The sequence below is a fragment of the Podarcis cretensis genome (genome assembly GCF_951804945.1).
Source record: "Podarcis cretensis genome assembly, chromosome: 2".
NCBI lineage: Eukaryota > Metazoa > Chordata > Lepidosauria > Squamata > Lacertidae > Podarcis > Podarcis cretensis.
The window spans coordinates 48552066-48570560 of NC_137171.1; the positions used below are offsets into that span (position 1 = coordinate 48552066).

Below are 18495 nucleotides of genomic sequence, written 5' to 3' on the forward strand. Positions count from 1 at the left end.
GCTATTAAAATCAACCCTAAAGATACATTTATGACACTGAAGACTACATGTATTTTTACGCATTATTTCTCTTTTGCCTTCTACTTCCCATAGTCATCCTCTAAGCAAAAAGATGTTCCTTACACCAGCAAGCATGTTTGATACAGCCTTCAGCTTTCTTTTTGAGTGCACAGTAACATTGTTTAATGTGCCTTGAGCATAGAATCTTAGTGCAAATAGTATTTCTTGTACTTATCTTCTTCATTTCTTCAACCAGATGGCTGCCCTGATTTGTGCAATGGCAATGGGAGATGCACACTCGGTCAGAACAGCTGGCAGTGTGTCTGCCAGACCGGCTGGAGAGGGCCTGGATGCAATGTTGCTATGGAAACCTCCTGTGCTGATAACAAGGATAATGAGGGAGGTGAGCAAAAGTCTTCCAATTCCCAGCCCCTAAAGAACAGAGGGTTATGTGCGGCTTCGTCATGAGTCATTTTACTAGAGAAAGACCCCCTCTCCTACTATTGTCAAGTGTTGTTGTTACATTTCCATCGAAACAAATGAGATGGAGAAAGAAGGGCTCTTGTGGGGGAAATGATGTGACCTTAAAGACTTCTTTTTAAAATGTAGAGCTTCATTCATCTCTGGTGAAACTAAGGTTTTTGCTGCCGGAGTTTACAGTTGGGAATTGTATGGTTTAGAACTTTAGGACTCGGTCCTGTCTTCAGGTATGCACCCTTTATGACCTAAAAGTCCAGAAAAGCAGCCTGCACTACACATTATTCAAGCAAAGATACAGCTGATTAAGTAGGATACTTTACAAAGTACTGTAAATATTTGTTAGAGCAAAGATGACAGGCAGAATCTTAGACAAAGGTAACACAAGAAACTTTATATTCTACGTTCAGAGATGCAGTTGAAAAGCCAGCTGCCAATCACCTGAAATCATATAGGACATCACATGTTGGCAGATAAAAAGATGGTTAGGCTTCTGAAGCCCACAAGGGGCTTCTAAAGGCCTGCCAGTTGGGGTGTGTGGAGTTTTGAAGGCACTGCACACCTGGCTCCTGAAGTGCTGCGGATCAGATGTCTGAAAGCGCCGCACAGTGCTCTTTGCAGGCGGCTTGCAAGAGCCCTGAGCTGTGCTTTAAAGTCCTGCTGATCAGACCATTTTAATCCATATTTAGTGTTTCATTTTAGCACCAGAGGTGGATTTAGGGCAGCATGACTAGTTCCCTCACACGGTGCACAGGGGCTGGGGGATGCCTTCCCGCCTCCTTCCCAATGCCACCCCATTAGCATTCATCCTGCTCCTTCACCCAGGGTTGTTTTGGCGAGGGTTCGGCCCCAGGATCAGTCAATCTATTTCTCAAACCTACTAGACAAGCAAAAAGCACTGATGCAATGCATTATAATTTGCTTACATTTTAAGGTATTGGAACAAACCTTGGGGACATACATCTCCCTCAAGCTATTGGGCTAACTATACTTGCCAGAATTGCAAACAGGAATGGCTGCCTCCAAAATAGCTATGTAAAAAAGAACAGAATAATTGCCTTGGTGGTTCAGCCCATACTGCCATCTCTTGCATTACTCTGTGTTCTAAGGCATTCAGCTTGTTACCTCTGGAAATGTCATAAGCAGGTTGTAAAGGCATCTCCTTTTCTTTACTCATAGTATCTGATAATCAAGGACCATATTCCCTCTTATCACAGAGGCCTCACTTAGAAGTTATGTGTAATAGATTTATCATGCCTATTGTTCATGGATTTGTGTAATATTTGGCCATCACCAGATAATGTAAAAATGAATTCTTTGTGTGAATGATATCTTCCATGAGAAAAGGCTTTCTATATAGTCTGTCCTGAACCTGTCAATTTCATTTCCATCTATTTATCATTTCATTTATAATTTCAGCTCTAACTAGCCCTTCCCCAAACTGACAAACTGAATTGTTTATTGCAATAGAAATAATTTATTGCTACTTCATTTGAAATATTGAATACTTAACTTGACATTTGATCAAAAATAGTGGATGCAATGACGTCTAAATCTCTCAGTGCCACGTATGTTATTGTAGAAACATTCCTTTCCAAGCAACCTTTTCAAAAATTTGATAAAAGTAGACTTCAGATCAGAATTCATCAACTTTTCATGAAGTCTTCAATACAGTACCTAGTGCCATATGATAATTAACAAAACTAATTGCTCTGTTAAACATTAAATATTTGCTCAGCATTTTCAACTAATAATTTTCTCCTTGTCTTGTCATCATTTCAAGAAGTATTTCTAAATGTTTTAATAAAAACCCTGATGCAGCATTCCGAACATGAAAAACTGTTCTAGGACACCAAGATACACATTTGAGTAAGTTTGCCAAATAGCTTCAATAATTATGACCAAGTACTCAGAAGCACTACAACAGAAGCACACAGGCATCTTCTCAGTAGCTGCCTCATTGTTATGTAAAATATTTATCCTGGAGGCTCACCTTCACATATACCCGCAGCTACATGCCACTAGCTCTTTTAGTAATCCACTTCTGAAAGTATTTTGAATGTATGTCTGAAGGACTTGCCCAATGTCACAGAGGAAACTTGTGACTGAGCCAAGAGTTAAAACCAGCCATTCTTTCTGCTACTCCGAATATCATTTTTCATCTCTATTGGAGCTGCTTTTTCTAAATTCTTTGGGTGTTCTTCATAAGAGAGCTCACAGAAATCTTCCGATTTCCATAATAGAGCTTCACCTCTCCATTTGTCTCTGCCTGCTGTGACATCCCCATAACTGTAGAATTTGAGTTACTTGTGACCCAATACTCGTTTGTTCTTGTAGTCTGTTTCCTTACTCCACACTGCTGCTGTGTTAACAAATTTTCATGCTTCTTCTCCCTTCAATATTTTTATAGGGTTACACCACAGGGTGCCCTTGACCAGAATTTCTCCATAATTGTATGGCTGTTGGCAATTATCTTTAGTGGAAAACAGTGATAATTTTGTACTATTAAGCATTTAAAGAAGCTAAAGTGTTGTTTACTAGATTTTCTGTCTGCTGGTTTGCAGGAGGGGGCAGGATGCCCGGTGCTTTCTCTCTTTGTGCTTCCTTCTTTGTGTTCTTATGTCCAGCTGCTACAGCCTTAAAGGTAGAAAACTGCTCACAAAGGAGATACATAATCAAGGATGCTTTTGGTTTGCCATATAGAGATTATTAGTTAGAATCATACCTTTAAGTAGTCTCTCGTCTTTATAAAGGCAGGGTCATGTTCAGCCTTACATGAGGCATAAATCAGATCCAAGGTGTAGAAATGTCAAACTAAAAGAAAAAATGTCAAACTAAAAGAAAAGATTGAATTCTAAGCTTTCAGCAGGTTATCTTCAGGTCGGAATCTCTGTAGGAGTTAAGTATAATTATTTCTGGTATGCTTTTGCTGTCCTTCCCATGGAGGGGAATTCTGTATTCCTAATTATGGATATCTGCTAGTCTTATTAATCATACAAATAGAGCTGGACGCAGTGAAATCTCAGTCACATACTAGTATTCTGTTGTGGGGGTGGAACAAAATTTAAGTACCTTTTCATACAGAAATAAAATAAATTTCTGTGCCCAGGAGAAGAATGGCACAGTATATGTGTCTTATGAAATACGGTATTTGTTTCTGATTTCATTAAACTGATTTTTTTTTTAAATATATAAAGTGTGTGTGTGTGTGTGTGTGTGTGTGTGTGTGTGTGTTTGTGTGTGAAAGGTGAGGCTTTTTATAAAATAATTTTCCAAAGATGGCAGTCTAATTAAAAGATAGCGTTTTCCTGAGGCCAACTCCCTGTTAAAGGCTTTCATTCCAGAATCCTTTTTTGGTTTTAAGAAGATGTTTGAAGTCCATTAATTTACTCTTTGCAGCATCCTTTAAAATTTAATCCCTCTTCTAATCAAGTCCTCAGTAGTCTAAATAACTGTTAAGTATCTTTGGTGGGGATTATGAACAGTTATTCAAGATTATATGACGAATCTAATACTCACAGTACTGTGATTAAATCTATAAATCTCTCAAAATGGCACATATAACCATTTAAAACACCATGGACTTAATTCAGAGAATTAAAATATTTCAAAACAAGATTCACAGGATAACAAAAGGCTAAAAGTTATTATGAAGTACAGACTTTTCTGGATTTCCAGTGTTAATAGCAGCAATTAGATTGCTTGCAAACCTTGGGGTTATATGAGTAGACAGCTGCAAAATCCCATGTGCTTTTGGCTGGAGAGAGAGCGAGTAATGGTTGGTTTCTGTTTGAATCCAAGACTGTGATTATGGTGGAAGCAACACAGTTTTGGGGTGTTAATGCTGTGAACCCCTCCATCGTGGGCTCAGTTTGTATTATGTGTAAATAAAGACCCCAGTCTCCACTGTGCCTCATTCCAAAAGGAAACACAAACTGTAGTTAAGCACCTGGAACTCCCGGATTCTAGCACCACTCAGAGATTGGGGTGGTGTGCAACAGTATGTACATATAGCATTGAGCCAGAAACTCAAAATATTCCTCATCACTATTTTAGCTTATTGCAGTTATATTCCTTCTTAGTATTGAAAACTCTACCTATTAAAATCTACCTAAACTTTGGAAAGTCTTGAGAAATTTTTGTATAATGCAAAATGCCATTGTGAAATGTCCATAGGCATAAAACATCTATATATATGGCATTGCCCATTTACTTCAGTTGCCAGCCTGATATCCCAAAATCACAGAACACACTGGTATAATAGCTAAGAGGATTTTCTCCAGGAATTTGGGATATGGCATATTCTTTCTTTCTCTCTTTCTCCGCCCTAAGCCTATCTCCCACTCCTACTGCCTCTACGCATATGCGCACGCACACACACACACACACAAAATTAAAAAGAGTATCTCATTATTTATGTATAATTTACAGGCTCTTGCTCCTATTTTTGGAAAGTCTCAAACCAGCTTAAAAAATGGAGGGAATATCATGAAATTAAACATTCCATCAGTGATTAAGGCCTAAAATCAATAATTGATCACATAAATACCCATTGAAACAAACAAACAGAAACCCCTCCTTTTTATAATTACATCTTGTTTTGGTTTTCAAAATATTGCACATCATAGAAAATACTATTCAATATGAAGGAAAATATACCACAGAAGCCCAATCTGGAGCAGCAGGTTTCCCAATTTGTGTCTTTTGCACAAAATAATATTAGAGGGGAATTTTGCATGGTATGCTGCACAATCTTCCAGGGGTTGGTTCCATTTCTAACTTAAGCCTGTAGCTGTAAATTAATTTTTTCTTCCCTTCATAGGTAAATTCACTTCTAGAGCAATACTGTTTCTGAACATGTTTGCCCTGTTCATATACTGGAATGTAAGGGTGTGTTTTTAAGTTTCTTGGAACAAATAATTTTGAAACGAAAGGGGGGGAATGGGAAAGGGAAAGGGAAAGGGGAAAAGTGGATCCTGCCCTTCTGCAATAATTATTTGGACAAGCTTTGCTTTTATAGAACAGTGAATCCTGTGATTTGATATTTCATCAGGCCTGTGATAGTTAAGATAATACAAGTATTTCACAGCACAAAAGCAAATCATGTAATTTAGCTTGCCTCATCAAGCTTTGCCACAGCAGGGGTCTCTAATTCAAGTCAGACAAAAGATTTATAAGGTTCTCAATACAAATACCCACAATACCTCAAGAGATAAAAAGGCTCCCTAGAGCAAATACAATAGACCTGGTTCTCAAAGGCATCTTTAAAATTGCTACGATAATAAACAATTGGTATCTGTTATTGACAGTTTTAAATATGTATAAAATATAGGCAGCATCTGCAGCAAATATGGTTCTACGCATGAGTCACTAAATCCTCATTTGCTTGTTTTTCTAACTTAAAGAAAATATCTTTTATACTTTGTAACAAAGCCTTTGCACTTCTTGCCTTCCCAAAACTGTTACTGACATTAACTTTATTGATTCTGGCAATGACTCAGTTGGGAAAGCAGCTGCAGAGGACATGAGTGCAGTAGAGCTAGTGCTAGCATTTTCAAAAATTGGCACTTGGCACTTGCAACCAGTTGAGCAGGCCCAGAGGTTTCAGCTGATCATTTTCAGGGACCAGGGTTGTGTTCCAGGCTTCTGGTTATCAAAAAGAAAAGAAAAAGAAAGAAAAAGGGAATACATCTATTAGGGTGGCAATATTCAGGAGACATAAAGCAGGTCACTCAAACTGTGGCGTCAGTTGCCTGCTCAACTATGCTTCTGTTTCTTTAGCATCTACAGATAGCAGGCAATGTTCTCTTTGGACTGAATGAGTAGTGTACCTCCATCAATACCTGCTATACCTACTTCTTTACAGGACAAAATTTCCCCTCCGCTGTACTTGGTCATGTGCTTAAACAACAGCCATCATGCTATCCTGTAACAATCTGTAATCTTATCCATTTATTATTCCTTGAGTGGCCACTGAGACTAATGAGAGAAATGCAAGTGTTTGTATGCATTCAGCTAATTTATACAAAGTCCTCTTAGATACGCTGAACAGTAGCCACAAATATTTAGCAAGTTTAAACATCAAATAAATACTTATCATGACATGTGGCTATTAGCCTAATAACACACTACGAAAGAGGAGTTTTAATGTTTTACTAGGTAATATCCAGTAACCGTGGGACGTGGGTGGCGCTGTGGGTTAAACCACAGAGCCTAGGACTTGCCGATCAGAAGGTCGGCGGTTCGAATCCCCGCGACGGGGTGAGCTCCCGTTGCTCGGTCCCTGCTCCTGCAAACCTAGAAGTTCGAAAGCATGTCAAAGTGCAAGTAGATAAATAGGTACCGCTCCAGCGGGAAGGTAAGCGGCGTTTCTGTGCGCTGCTCTGGTTTGCCAGAAGCGGCTTAGTCATGCTGGCCACATGACCCGGAAGCTGTACGCCGGATCCCTCGGCCAATAAAGCGAGATGAGCGCTGCAACCCCAGAGTCGGCCACGATTGGACCTAATGGTCAGGGTTCCCTTTACCTTTCTATCCACTAACCGGGGACTTGGGTGGGCAGCCGTTGCCATGCCTGCAGTGGGTTCAGGGAGGCCGCCATCTTCCAGTGTGGCTGGGGGAGGTTATGGCTGGCGCTGTCCACCTCCAGCCGCATTGGGGTAAGGGCGGACAGTGATAACTTAGCCAGTTGGGGGCAGGGGCTTGGAGGCTGTGAGCATCCCGCCCCCAGCCTCTTTTCCACCCACTCTGGCTTAATCTGTTGATGGAGGGGCCCAACTGATTTACTGTCTCTCACTGGGTCCCTTTGATCCTTTATTCCCTTAATGGCCCATTCCCCTAGGCAGTCACCTCATGAGGAAGCTAGCCTGTCTTAATTAGCGTTTAACACTTTCTAGATCCAGGGATTAGAGTTGTCTGTATCTTAACACCCCAAGGCTTGATTAAATTCTAACACTCACTGAATCCATGGATTATAAGTGTCTAGTACCCACAAACTCATAACAGCAGAAAACTGTGATAATCATGTAATTTAACAACAACTCACAAAACTGTGGTTGATAACACTGACATCTTGCCATTAGTTAGTCAATTAAAACACAGTGCACTAAAAATAATAAGTTGTTAACCTAGTTACTTGCCAAATTGTCTCTGTAAATACAGGTGGTTATAAAATAAGATGGGAAATAGATTAGAAATGCATACTCTAGTTATTTCCTGATTAAAGTTTTTGGGAAAGTAAATTAAATTGTCATAGCTGGTATATCTTTTGCTTATCCAGAACATTCCAGCTTCCCTTAGGAATGCTTTTCATTGAAAATCTGATGATCGGGTCATGAGTTTATGGAAGCAGCAAAGCAAGGAGGAGGAGATGCTGTATAATCCCCTGGCTTAATGAAAAGACAAGTATGAATTTGCTGCAACAACGGGACCATATTTATATACTGGTATAATCATCACTCACATTGAGTTCAGTAGAGTTAGCCACTTGGGATAGTTGAGTTGAGCTGTGTTATAAAGCAGATAGAGGTTCTTCATTATTTCAGCTTCCATTCCGGATTATTTACTCCTGCAATTTGACAAATTATCTTCCTACAAAACCATTTTTTGACATAAAAAATATAAATTCCTGACACGACAAGCTTTTAGAAAGGGGATGAACGAAAGCTATTGCTTTTAATTTATTCCACTGTAGTCTTATATTAATGTAGCTTTCCCTAAAGTTTAGGGAATGTTACATGAGATACTGTGTGCATGCATGCACATGCAGATGCATACATTGTATGAAAAAATTGGTTAGCCTATATTTCATCATTTTTTATTATATTATTTAAATTATTTATTTATCATATAATTTCAATGGCACTTAACCTTCATCAAGGTTGTGTGTGTGATTTTCTGCCCCAGTGAGATTTCCAATGTATGCTGGGTGGGGAGAGGGTGTGAACCGCAGGTAATATTTGTGTCTCCAGTGTCGGATGAAGTGTGCTTGACAATACCCAATACTCTAGGGCCAAAAAAAACTTACTCAGAAGAGGCAGAATTTGTCTCTGCTGAATGCTTGCTCTTGCATATTGAATAAACAGCACCATTTCTGTTCTTTTCATTAGCTATGATTTTTAATTTTTGTTGCAAACAACAAAAATATAATTTAAAGTGAAAATATTGTGAAAATATTGTAAACTGCCTAGAATTATTTCTATTACAATTGAAAACAAACATAAACTAATATTAATGAATTTGGGGGGTGTTTTTCTAACCCATTAAAAAACCTTCAAGGAAACTGCCATTGATTAAAGAACGGTTCCCAAATAACATTATACAGTTTCTGCCCGCCTATTGACACTTTCTTGATCTTTCCTTTATCATTTGTCATGGGGGGAGGGGATGAAGGGGCTTTCTAACATTGGCTGGGGTAGTAAATGCGCGCCAGTGGCAAAGTGTGTGCGTGTGTGTCTGTGTGTGTTGTTTCTGGAAGGAAAATGGTAAGTGACAACTGGCTAAAAATTCGGGACGTTGTTGTACAGGTAACAATTTGTAACAATGTCCTAGAAGTGCTACCCTGCAGATCTACTTATGTGTAAATTGCACAATAATATGTGTGCCTGGGGTAAGGTTTTAACCCCAGAAAAATAGAAGGTTAAGCATAGCAGTGTTTGCTGAATGCCAACATATTTGAATTTCATTTGTACGACTATGTGTTCTATATTTTCATCTATAACATATCAGGTTTTGAGGTTTTAACATCTTCCCTTTAATATTCCAACTTGTTTATTAGAATGTTAGCTTTCAGGGTTTCCTAAGTTTATTTAAATGGAAAATGAGGTAAACTAAATATGTATTTTATCTGTTAAGCAGACTAATAAATGTATAATTCTTAAGCTTGGAGATACCCTTATTTTCCTTTCAAATAAAGTTATGCGAAACTTAAAAGTGTTACCTACTCTCACTAGCAAATATTGCTTCAGTAAAATATATTCATTTGTATGCCTCATTACCCAGGATCAATACAGTGATAATACAAATGTATACAGTGTAATATATAAAAATGCGTGAGTGTTTGAATAATTGGTGTGACTGTAGACTTTCTAAAGTTCTTCAATATTACATTTTCCTTTGTGCTCCCATTTGCAAAGCAATCTTGTGCTTGGTTATTCTATTGTAATCCCGCTGTGTTCAATAGGATTAACCCCCTAGTAAGTGTGTTTAGAATTGCAGCATTAGAGTTTCAGAAAGACTTGCTGTTGCTAATGCTAGACCTGAATGTGCTTCCCTAGTAATGGGAAATTGGTCAGTGGGAAATGGGCATTTGCACTTTGGATGTTTTCTCTCCAGGTACACTTCATATCTTCTTTGGACATCTATTGTAATGTGTCCTGTCACCGTGTACATTACATTATCATAATTTCACACAGATATTTGACAGTGTGCTGAAATTGAAAGGGCTTTTGTGTTTCCAAAGCATCTAAGCAAAACAAGCAAAAACATGAATATGCATCATAGTTGAGCAGTGCCGATTTCTATGCAGTCGTAGGTTTGGAACCTCCAGTCTCTGGGTCAAATTTGACCCAGCATGGGTCCCACTTTGGCCTATAAGACCAAGCACACCCACCTGTCCCAAACTTTGCATCACATCAGGTGTGGGTTAGTTGCAGCCAACTGCTACAGAAAGCTGTATTTAAGTGATGGGCAGTGGGTTCAAGTATGCTGCATTGTCTGCAAGACTGAGTTCTCTGTTGATCATGCAGCAGATCCCTATAGAAGCAGCTTTGCCAGGCCTATGCTCAGCACTGGGGGAGTGCTGAGCACAGGGCTTCCAAAGTGCTTTGCACAGCACTTGCCAAATGCCCCACTGCCAGCTCTGCAAACTCTTTATTCAGCACCAAGCAAAGGGCTAGCAAAGACCCTTGCGCTGTGTTAAAATTTAACATTAAACTAGCTCCCTCCACCCTGCCCTCCTCTTTTTAAAAAAACATCCTGTCTAATATAGAGTTCTACAGAACTTGAAAACTTACTTCTTTTCTTTTTTTACTTTTTGGTTGGCCTAATAAAAGTATTGCCCTGTCAGAGATTTTAGATTTTTTTTTATGTGGATTCTTTGTACAGACCTAACCATGAAACCTATAGTGTATTATTCTTATGTAGAGGTGTGTGCATATTTCAATTTAGTATCTAAGCAGTGATATTCAGGTTTCTCACTGGTATTGAATGGAGACATTTCTAGCCCCCCTAGGTCCTGAACTGGTACTTCAGAACAGTTTGATTGCCTCCTTGATTGTTTGCGAGATAACTGTAAGATTGGCAGTGACAGGGTAATTTACTGAAGATTGCAATGTCAGACTATATCCAAGGGGGCTCGCTGGCATGAAGATGTTATTCACATGACTGACAGGCCACTGGGAGATTGGTGTGCCAATTTAAAGTTCATGGTGTCGTCAAAAGTGTTCAGCTGCTGCAGCCCATAATCATGCAACTTGATGAGGTCATTATAGGCATAACATATTCTCACCCCCATAGACATAGCAAAACACACACACACAATAGCTTGAGCAGGTAAATATAAATCTGCGGAAAGAGAGTAATTTCTATCCTGTGTCTTGCCTTTTTGATTCTTTAATGTATTGATAGGATTCTCTTCTCTCACAGTTGCCTGAACAAAAGCACTGAGCAAACTAAAAGCAGAAGACAATTTTCAGTCTGTAGTGGTAGAAATACAACAAGCCTAGGAAGGATATCAAGGAAAAAGTGTTCAGGCTTTAATGGAAAAACTGTCTTGAATTATTATTGGAACCCAATTATTTTCTCACATTGATTATATAAAGTGGGTAGCAAATGGACTGCAAAGGATGGGGGTGGATCATCCTTGCTCCATGACAGAAACAGGCTTCAAGATGAATGGGGATCCTAACGTGTAAAGGCTGCTGACCTTAAAAGAAAAACATCTACAGCTCAAACAACAAGGAGAACTAATCAAGAACTGTTTCATTTTTAATTTTTCTAAGAGATTGCATTGTCCATGGGTAATAATACCAACACAGAAAAGGTCTACAATAAAGCCCACGCAAGCTCAAGCAGAGTATTATTTATTTATTGAACTTATAGCCCAATCCACCACAAGGTATTGGGACAGATAACAGTTTATTAATTATTCTGCCCTCTCCCTGGATAGCCAACAAAATTCAGTTTGAATAAATTTCTCGTCCCATTTTCAAGGTGTAAATATTCAGCCTTTAGCAGATTTATGAGTGAAAAAACTTTCCAAAGGTATGGGGTTGCCAGTAGTGGATGGTGCATTGGGGCAGCAGCATTCACCTGAACTCTGGTGAGTCATGTTGCTGCTGCTTACCAAGCAGTGGTGGGGAGGGGGGAGAATGGCATGGCGCATGCACACCAGCTGAAGCACCAGATTGACTCCATTGGTGTGTCTAAACTAAGCCACTTATTTCTCCTCCTCTACCTCTCCATAAAAAGGTAAAGGTAAAGGTACCCCTGCCCGTACGGGCCAGTCTTGACAGACTCTGGGGTTGTGCGCCCATCTCACTTAAGAGGCCAGGGGCCAGCGCTGTCCGGAGACACTTCCGGGTCACATGGCCAGCGTGACATCGCTGCTCTGGCGAGCCAGAGTCGCACACGGAAACGCCGTTTACCTTCCCGCTGGTAAGCGGTCCCTATTTATCTACTTGCACCCGGAGGTGCTTTCGAACTGCTAGGTTGGCAGGCGCTGGGACCGAGCAGCGGGAGCGCACCCCGCCGCAGGGATTCGAACCGCCGACCTTTCGATCGGCAAGCCCTAGGCGCTGAGGCTTTAACCCACAGCGCCACCTGCGTCCCACCTACCTCTCCATAAGCAGTATTAATGCAACGAACCTGAGATCAGGTAAGTGCTGCCACCCACCATGTCATCCACTACTAGCAGTCCTTGAGAATTTCCTCCACACATGTTCTTCCAAAACAGTTTTGGATTAGGGCTCGCCCTATCAAGAGACAGAATGAGGCAGCCACATAATGCATCAAATATTGAGGGGTAGAAAGTGGACAAAGTTCTGTGTGCTACTTTACCTGCCATGCCCCCTAAGCTAGTTTACTGTCCCAAGGTGAAGGGGAGGACTTTGTCCCATTGCCAGAATCAGACTAAGATTCAACTGTCAATCTAATCACCTTTTATATATCGGGTGGCAGCGGGTAGGGGGTGACATCATCTTGACCTGTGCCCCAGACAGGAAAAAATCCCTATTTCTGGTTGATCTTAAATACAGTAATGTTGTCTAGGACACCAAGACAGCAAACACCATATATGAAACAAGGGGGTAGCAATAAGTTAGTACAGCTAATATATACAACGTATATTATTTTCAGTGATACTTGTAATTTCATTGTATGGAAATAACTGAGCGCTACAACCAATCTGAATGCTTGCAGACAGCAAAAGCATTGGGGCTACTTCTATCCATGAATGAACAACAACAACAACAACAACAACAACAACAGCAACAGCCTGTGTGTTTTTGCTTTCAGATGGCCTCGTTGACTGCCTTGATCCAGACTGCTGCCTCCAGTCGACTTGTCAGAATAGCCTGCTATGCCGTGGTTCACGTGACCCTCTAGACATTATACAACAAAGTCACTCTGGTTCACCAACTGTAAAGTCATTCTATGATCGAATCAAGCTTTTAGTGGGGAAAGACAGCACTCATATAATCCCAGGAGAAAATCCTTTCAACAGCAGGTAATGGCCAAAAATATGATTTTATAGAGACGGGGAAGTACTTCTGACACAAGTTTTAATAATGGCTTAACATGGATTGCTGCTTTTAGAAATGATATTCTCTTCCATCTTGAGGTAAAATCTCATTCTATGGGCTTCCTTGTGATTTTCTAACACTGTCGTCAGGATGCTTGCTTTCAACTCTAGTTCCATATAGGCATAAACCCAGAATACTTTGTTATTCTGCATTGAAATGTTAAGAGAACCAAAAGAATAGCTAAGTGATTGAAGCCAACATGGCCTCAATTTAAATACAATCAGTTCAGTTTTTGAATGGCACCATTTTCAAATGTTTTGGCTCCCGGACGCCAAAAACCTGGAAGTAAATGCTCCGGTTTTCGAACGTTTTTCAGAACCCGAACATCCAACACAGCTTCTGTTTTGAGTTTCCCTATTTAATTGAGGCTTCCGCTTTCAGTTTTCGGTTTTCAAACATCTTGGAAGTTGAACAGCTTTCCGGAATGGATTACGTTCAAAAGCCAAGGTTCCACTGTACATTCCTGTAGTCTGTTCCCTGAAACTGAAGAGATCAGAGTCAAGATTGAATGTGCATTTGTGCAGGAGTAAACACATCTAGAATAGTATTCTTTGTTCCCAAATAATCTTTCAGAACTGACATTTAATTGCATTTCTTTCCTAGTCTTGTATCTCTTATACGAGGTCAAGTGGTGACTACAGATGGAACTCCACTCGTTGGAGTCAATGTGTCATTTGTCAAGTTTCCCAAGTATGGCTATACCATCACTCGCCAGGATGGCACGTAAGTCTACTTGCTTCATTTAGTGTTTGCCCTGTTTAGTATGCAGTATCTGTGCAGATTAACAGGTGGTGCTATCTAATGAAACCATGTGGTATTATGTATGGAATTCCTACTGGGCTAAAGAGCTTTCAAGAAAACAAAAAAGTAATTTTTCACATGGCATTTGAATACTAACTGAAATAAATATGAAAGGGCTGACTTCTGAAAATAATGTGTTAGCAGTCGAGCTTATTTTCTCAGAAACTACTATATCTCTGAAAACATTTGTGGGCTACAGCAATATCCAGCTGAGACCAGAAATACTTAATTTTGAAATTCAAGGCAGGATAACATTCATATGGGGGGCAGTGAGTGGGGTGGGGAGTTCTTTATAAAACAGTGTGTTATCTTAAAAGTTCCTATTTTCCCCTTTCCTTTCTGAAAATCCACTATCTTCAGAGTTTCTTGGGGGCAGAACACAATCAAAGGAGTATAATTGAATATACTTAGACAGTTTCCTGCTGCGTGAAGAAGTGTGTCCTGTTTTCCTATTTATCATCTGATTTGAAGTTCACACAACTTCAGCGCAAACAAAAATGCAACATGTCATGCTTTACCTAATTTATTGGATATGGCAATAAAATAATACATCTCTGAAAAAGGCATTGTGACTATTTGCAGCAGTATGCACTCATATAAAATAGTTTGAATTGGAATAACTAATCAGAAACCAAGCTGTGGCTAGGGGGTGGTTTCAAGCTGCTATTTCACAGCTGCAATACTAAGCTTTCCAGGTTTTATGTAGGACAAATACCACACTAACCATGGTGGTTCAGGGCTTTGATACATTACATTGTTCCATCTGTATCTTTGCTTCATAGAATTTTGTTTGCTCAAAGCTACCTGCCATTCAACGTTTTATAGTTTTTCATAAATGCATTTGCATTGTTTTGCAAGGGTTATTCACAGGAGCAACATAGTGGTAGCTACGCCCCAGTCAGTGCTTTACCATGTTTCACAAACTCATGTGCATTCTTTTTTTCAAGGGCTGTTAACAGCAGCTCCATGTTCACAGTGGAAATTCTCAAAGTTTGCATTAGAATGCATCCTTGAATCAAGAAAATGAATATTTGGACTTTCCTATGTATACATGGGAGGAGAGAAACAGCCTGTTAGGCAAGCTACTTGTCTCTGTTCTGAAAGAACTCAGAATTTTAAAAAAGCAATTCAGAGCCATATCCGTAACAGGGTTTTTTTTTTTTTTTGGGGGGGGGGGTGGTAAAAAAGGAACCAATCTTGTTTGAAACAAGTGCTTTACACTCTCCATTTCTCAGCTTTGCTGATACAAACGAGACATAGCATGCAGTACAGAACAGTATTGCTTCCTGGATTAAATGACGGGAGAGAATATGACCTCTCCAGTTATGGCAAGTATATTTGGGAGGGTTTAGCTCTTCTCTACCAGATGTCTTCACCTCCCTAGGAAAGCCAATCTCTCATTTTGAAAACCACAGGTTTACTAGGTTCATTAGAGGAAATGTTTAGTGTTTTTAAATTCTGGAGAGAAACATTTTCTTCATTTTGAAATTGATCCAGCACAGAGAGCAGTCATGCAAATTTCCATCATTGCTCTCTGCCATCTGCCACAACCTAATGAAAGGATGGCTAGGATTAAATCACAAAAACATTTACGTGGAATCTGATAATATTTTGTAGATGTCATCCTGCATACTCATTTAAGACCATCTCTGTACTACTCTTCTAAACTATTATAAAACTTTCATGATTTCCTCATGGAACCATTGGAATTTTTGTGAGGGTGCTTAAAATAATTTAGTGGTGAACCTTATTGAACTGTCATTTTTAGAGCTCCCAGAAGGGAAGAGGATTCCTAGTATTACAGACATTGTTTCAGGCTATACATACAATACATATCCATATTGTATCATTAACTCCCCTTTGATCTTTGCACGAAGGGCAGTACAGTGGTACCTTGGTTTGCAACCGTTTTGGATTACAACCATCTTGGATTACAACCACGTCAAACCCTGAAGTGCGTGTCCCTTTTTTGGATTACAAACCTTTTCTTTTGTTATTACAAACAATTGGGGGGGGGCATTGTCGAAAGCACACCTTGGGTTACAACCTGTTTTGGTTTACAACCAGACCTCCGGAACAGATTATGGTTATAAACAAGGTATCGCTGTATACAAAAAAATATGTTGTTGTTGTTGTTGTTTTAGTAGTTACTAGGCTATATATGCATCTATGACTTCTATCATGAGAACATGTGAACAGCAGATAAGTAAAATATATACACGCGTCTCACATTTCTTCTATAGAAGAACCTTTCTGGATGTAATCCAACATTCAGTTCCCACAGTGACCAACCAGATGTCCATAGGAAGCCCACAAGCAGGACATGAGCACAATAGCACTATCACATTTTTGATCCCCAGCAGCTGGTATTTTGAGGTGTGCTGCCATTGATAGAAAAATAATACAACCTTCATTACTACTAATAATTGATACTCTTGTCCTCCAAGAATTTGTTTGATCCTTTCTTTAAAAGCCATCCAAGTTGGTGGCCACCACTGCAGTCCCAAAGTTTAACTATGCAATGTGTAAAAAAAAAAAAAAAAGCCTGAGCCTTTAGTGTCATTGGCTCGGTGCTGTGGAATACACTGTCAATAGACATTCAGCGGGCACCTTCTATGCCAACTTCTAAACGCCTGCTGAAAACTTTTTTTATTCTGCCACGCCTATGCAGGAAATTAAGAGTACATCTCTCACAATGGTTTATTGATGCTTGTTTTTAGCATATTTGTTTTTAAATTGCTTTTAATCTTTGTATGGTTTTTTAATCTTTTTAATGTTGTAAACCACTTTGATATGTTTTGTGATTTAGCAGTATATAAATGCTGCTTCAAATAAATCCTTCAGTGGATGACCCTTTGTTCTAGTATTATGAGAGGAAGACCATATCTTCATCTACTTTCCCTACACCATGCATAATTTTATACATAATTTTATACATAATTACATAATTTCCCCCTTTCTCCCTTTTTTCTAAATTAAGTATCTCCACATGATCTCTCTTGTAGGGGATTTGTTCCAGCCCCTTGATAGCTTTGGTTGCACTTTTCTGCACCTTTTCCAGCTCTGTAATATCTTTTTTTGCAGTGCAGCAACTAGAATTGTACACAGTATACCAAGTGTGGTCACACCATATATTTGTATAAAGGTGTTATGATATTGGCAGTTTAATTTTCTTTTCCTTTCTTAATGATCCCTAATATGCAGTTCACCTTTTTCATAAGTGCTAGATCATCATTTTCATCTGGCTATCCACCACAATATCACTTTCCTGTTTGGTCATCAACAGCTCACACCCCATAAGCATATATGTGAAATTGGGGTTGTTGTTGTTTTGCGGGTGGCACTGTGGGTTAAACCACTGAGCCTAGGGCTTGCCGATCAGAAGGTCAGCAGTTCAAATCCCCGTGACAGGGTGAGCTCCCATTGCTCGGTCCCTGCTCCTGCCAACCTAGCAGTTCGAAAGAACGTCAAAGTGCAACTAGATAAATAGGTACCGCTCTGGCGGGAAGGTAAACGGCGTTTCTGTGCGCTACTCTGGTTCGCCAGAAGTGGCTTAGTCATGCTGGCCACATGACCCGGAAGCTGTATGCCGACTCCTTCAGCCAGTAAAGTGAGATGAGCGCCGCAACCCCAGAGTTTGCCACGACTGGACCTAATGGTCAGGGGTCCCTTTACCTTTACCTTTACACTGTACCACATTTGCCATTTTAATGCAATTTTGAAGACCCTCACAATTACTATCTGTTTTAAGCACCCTGATTAATTTGGTGTCATCAGCAAACTCGGTGTCAGGGAACTGACATCGGAGCCAGAAGTGGAGGCAGGGCTCCCAAGCGATGCCGGAGAAGGGCCAAGCAGGGAGAGAGGGAACTCATCGGCTGGGGAAGGAAATCAGCGTAACACCAGGGATAAAGGGGGGCGGTTGGGGGAATTGGAGAGGGGTCTCCAGGACTCTTCGCTGGAGACCAGCGGGGAGAGCACAGGTCTTCCTCTGCCCACACCCACCCTGCGCAGAAGACTTCCGCGCAGGGAAAGTAGGCGTAGATTTGGCGTCAAAGAGCTTTTGTGCTGGAAGAAGTTTAAGAAATGCCCACTGATGGATTCTGCTAGCGACTGAACAGCCACAAAGTGAAGGGCTGTCCAGTCAGGAAAGGTTTAACCAGGCTACCTAGCCAGGCGTGGTGGCAACTTACGCACGAGCAACCCCATACATTCATTACACTCGGTCACCTCACTGCTCACCTGTAATTTCACATCATTTATGAACAACTTAAAAAGCACCAGTTCCCATACAGATTCATGGGGGAACCCACTTCCTACATCTCTCTATCATGAGAACTATTTGTCCCTTAGCTAGTAACTGTTCCATAAGAGGATAAAACCTGTCCTGTTATCATATGACTGTCAAGAGACTATGGGA

General features: G+C 40.1%; 1 protein-coding gene across 19 annotated transcripts in view; it reads left to right on the top strand.

Moving 5' to 3' along the window:
- The window catches only part of TENM2 (teneurin transmembrane protein 2), a 716795-nt gene that overhangs the window by 643460 nt on the left and 54840 nt on the right, over positions 1-18495 (top strand). For 18 of the 19 annotated variants that reach the window (XM_079964734.1, XM_079964747.1, XM_079964745.1 and 15 more), the window contains 3 exons: positions 257-403; positions 12988-13198; positions 13878-13997. In XM_079964734.1, the coding sequence (XP_079820860.1) occupies positions 257-403; positions 12988-13198; positions 13878-13997 (478 nt within the window). The remainder of the gene's footprint in view (positions 1-256; positions 404-12987; positions 13199-13877; positions 13998-18495) is intronic. The other variant, XM_079964751.1, reaches the window with a different exon arrangement.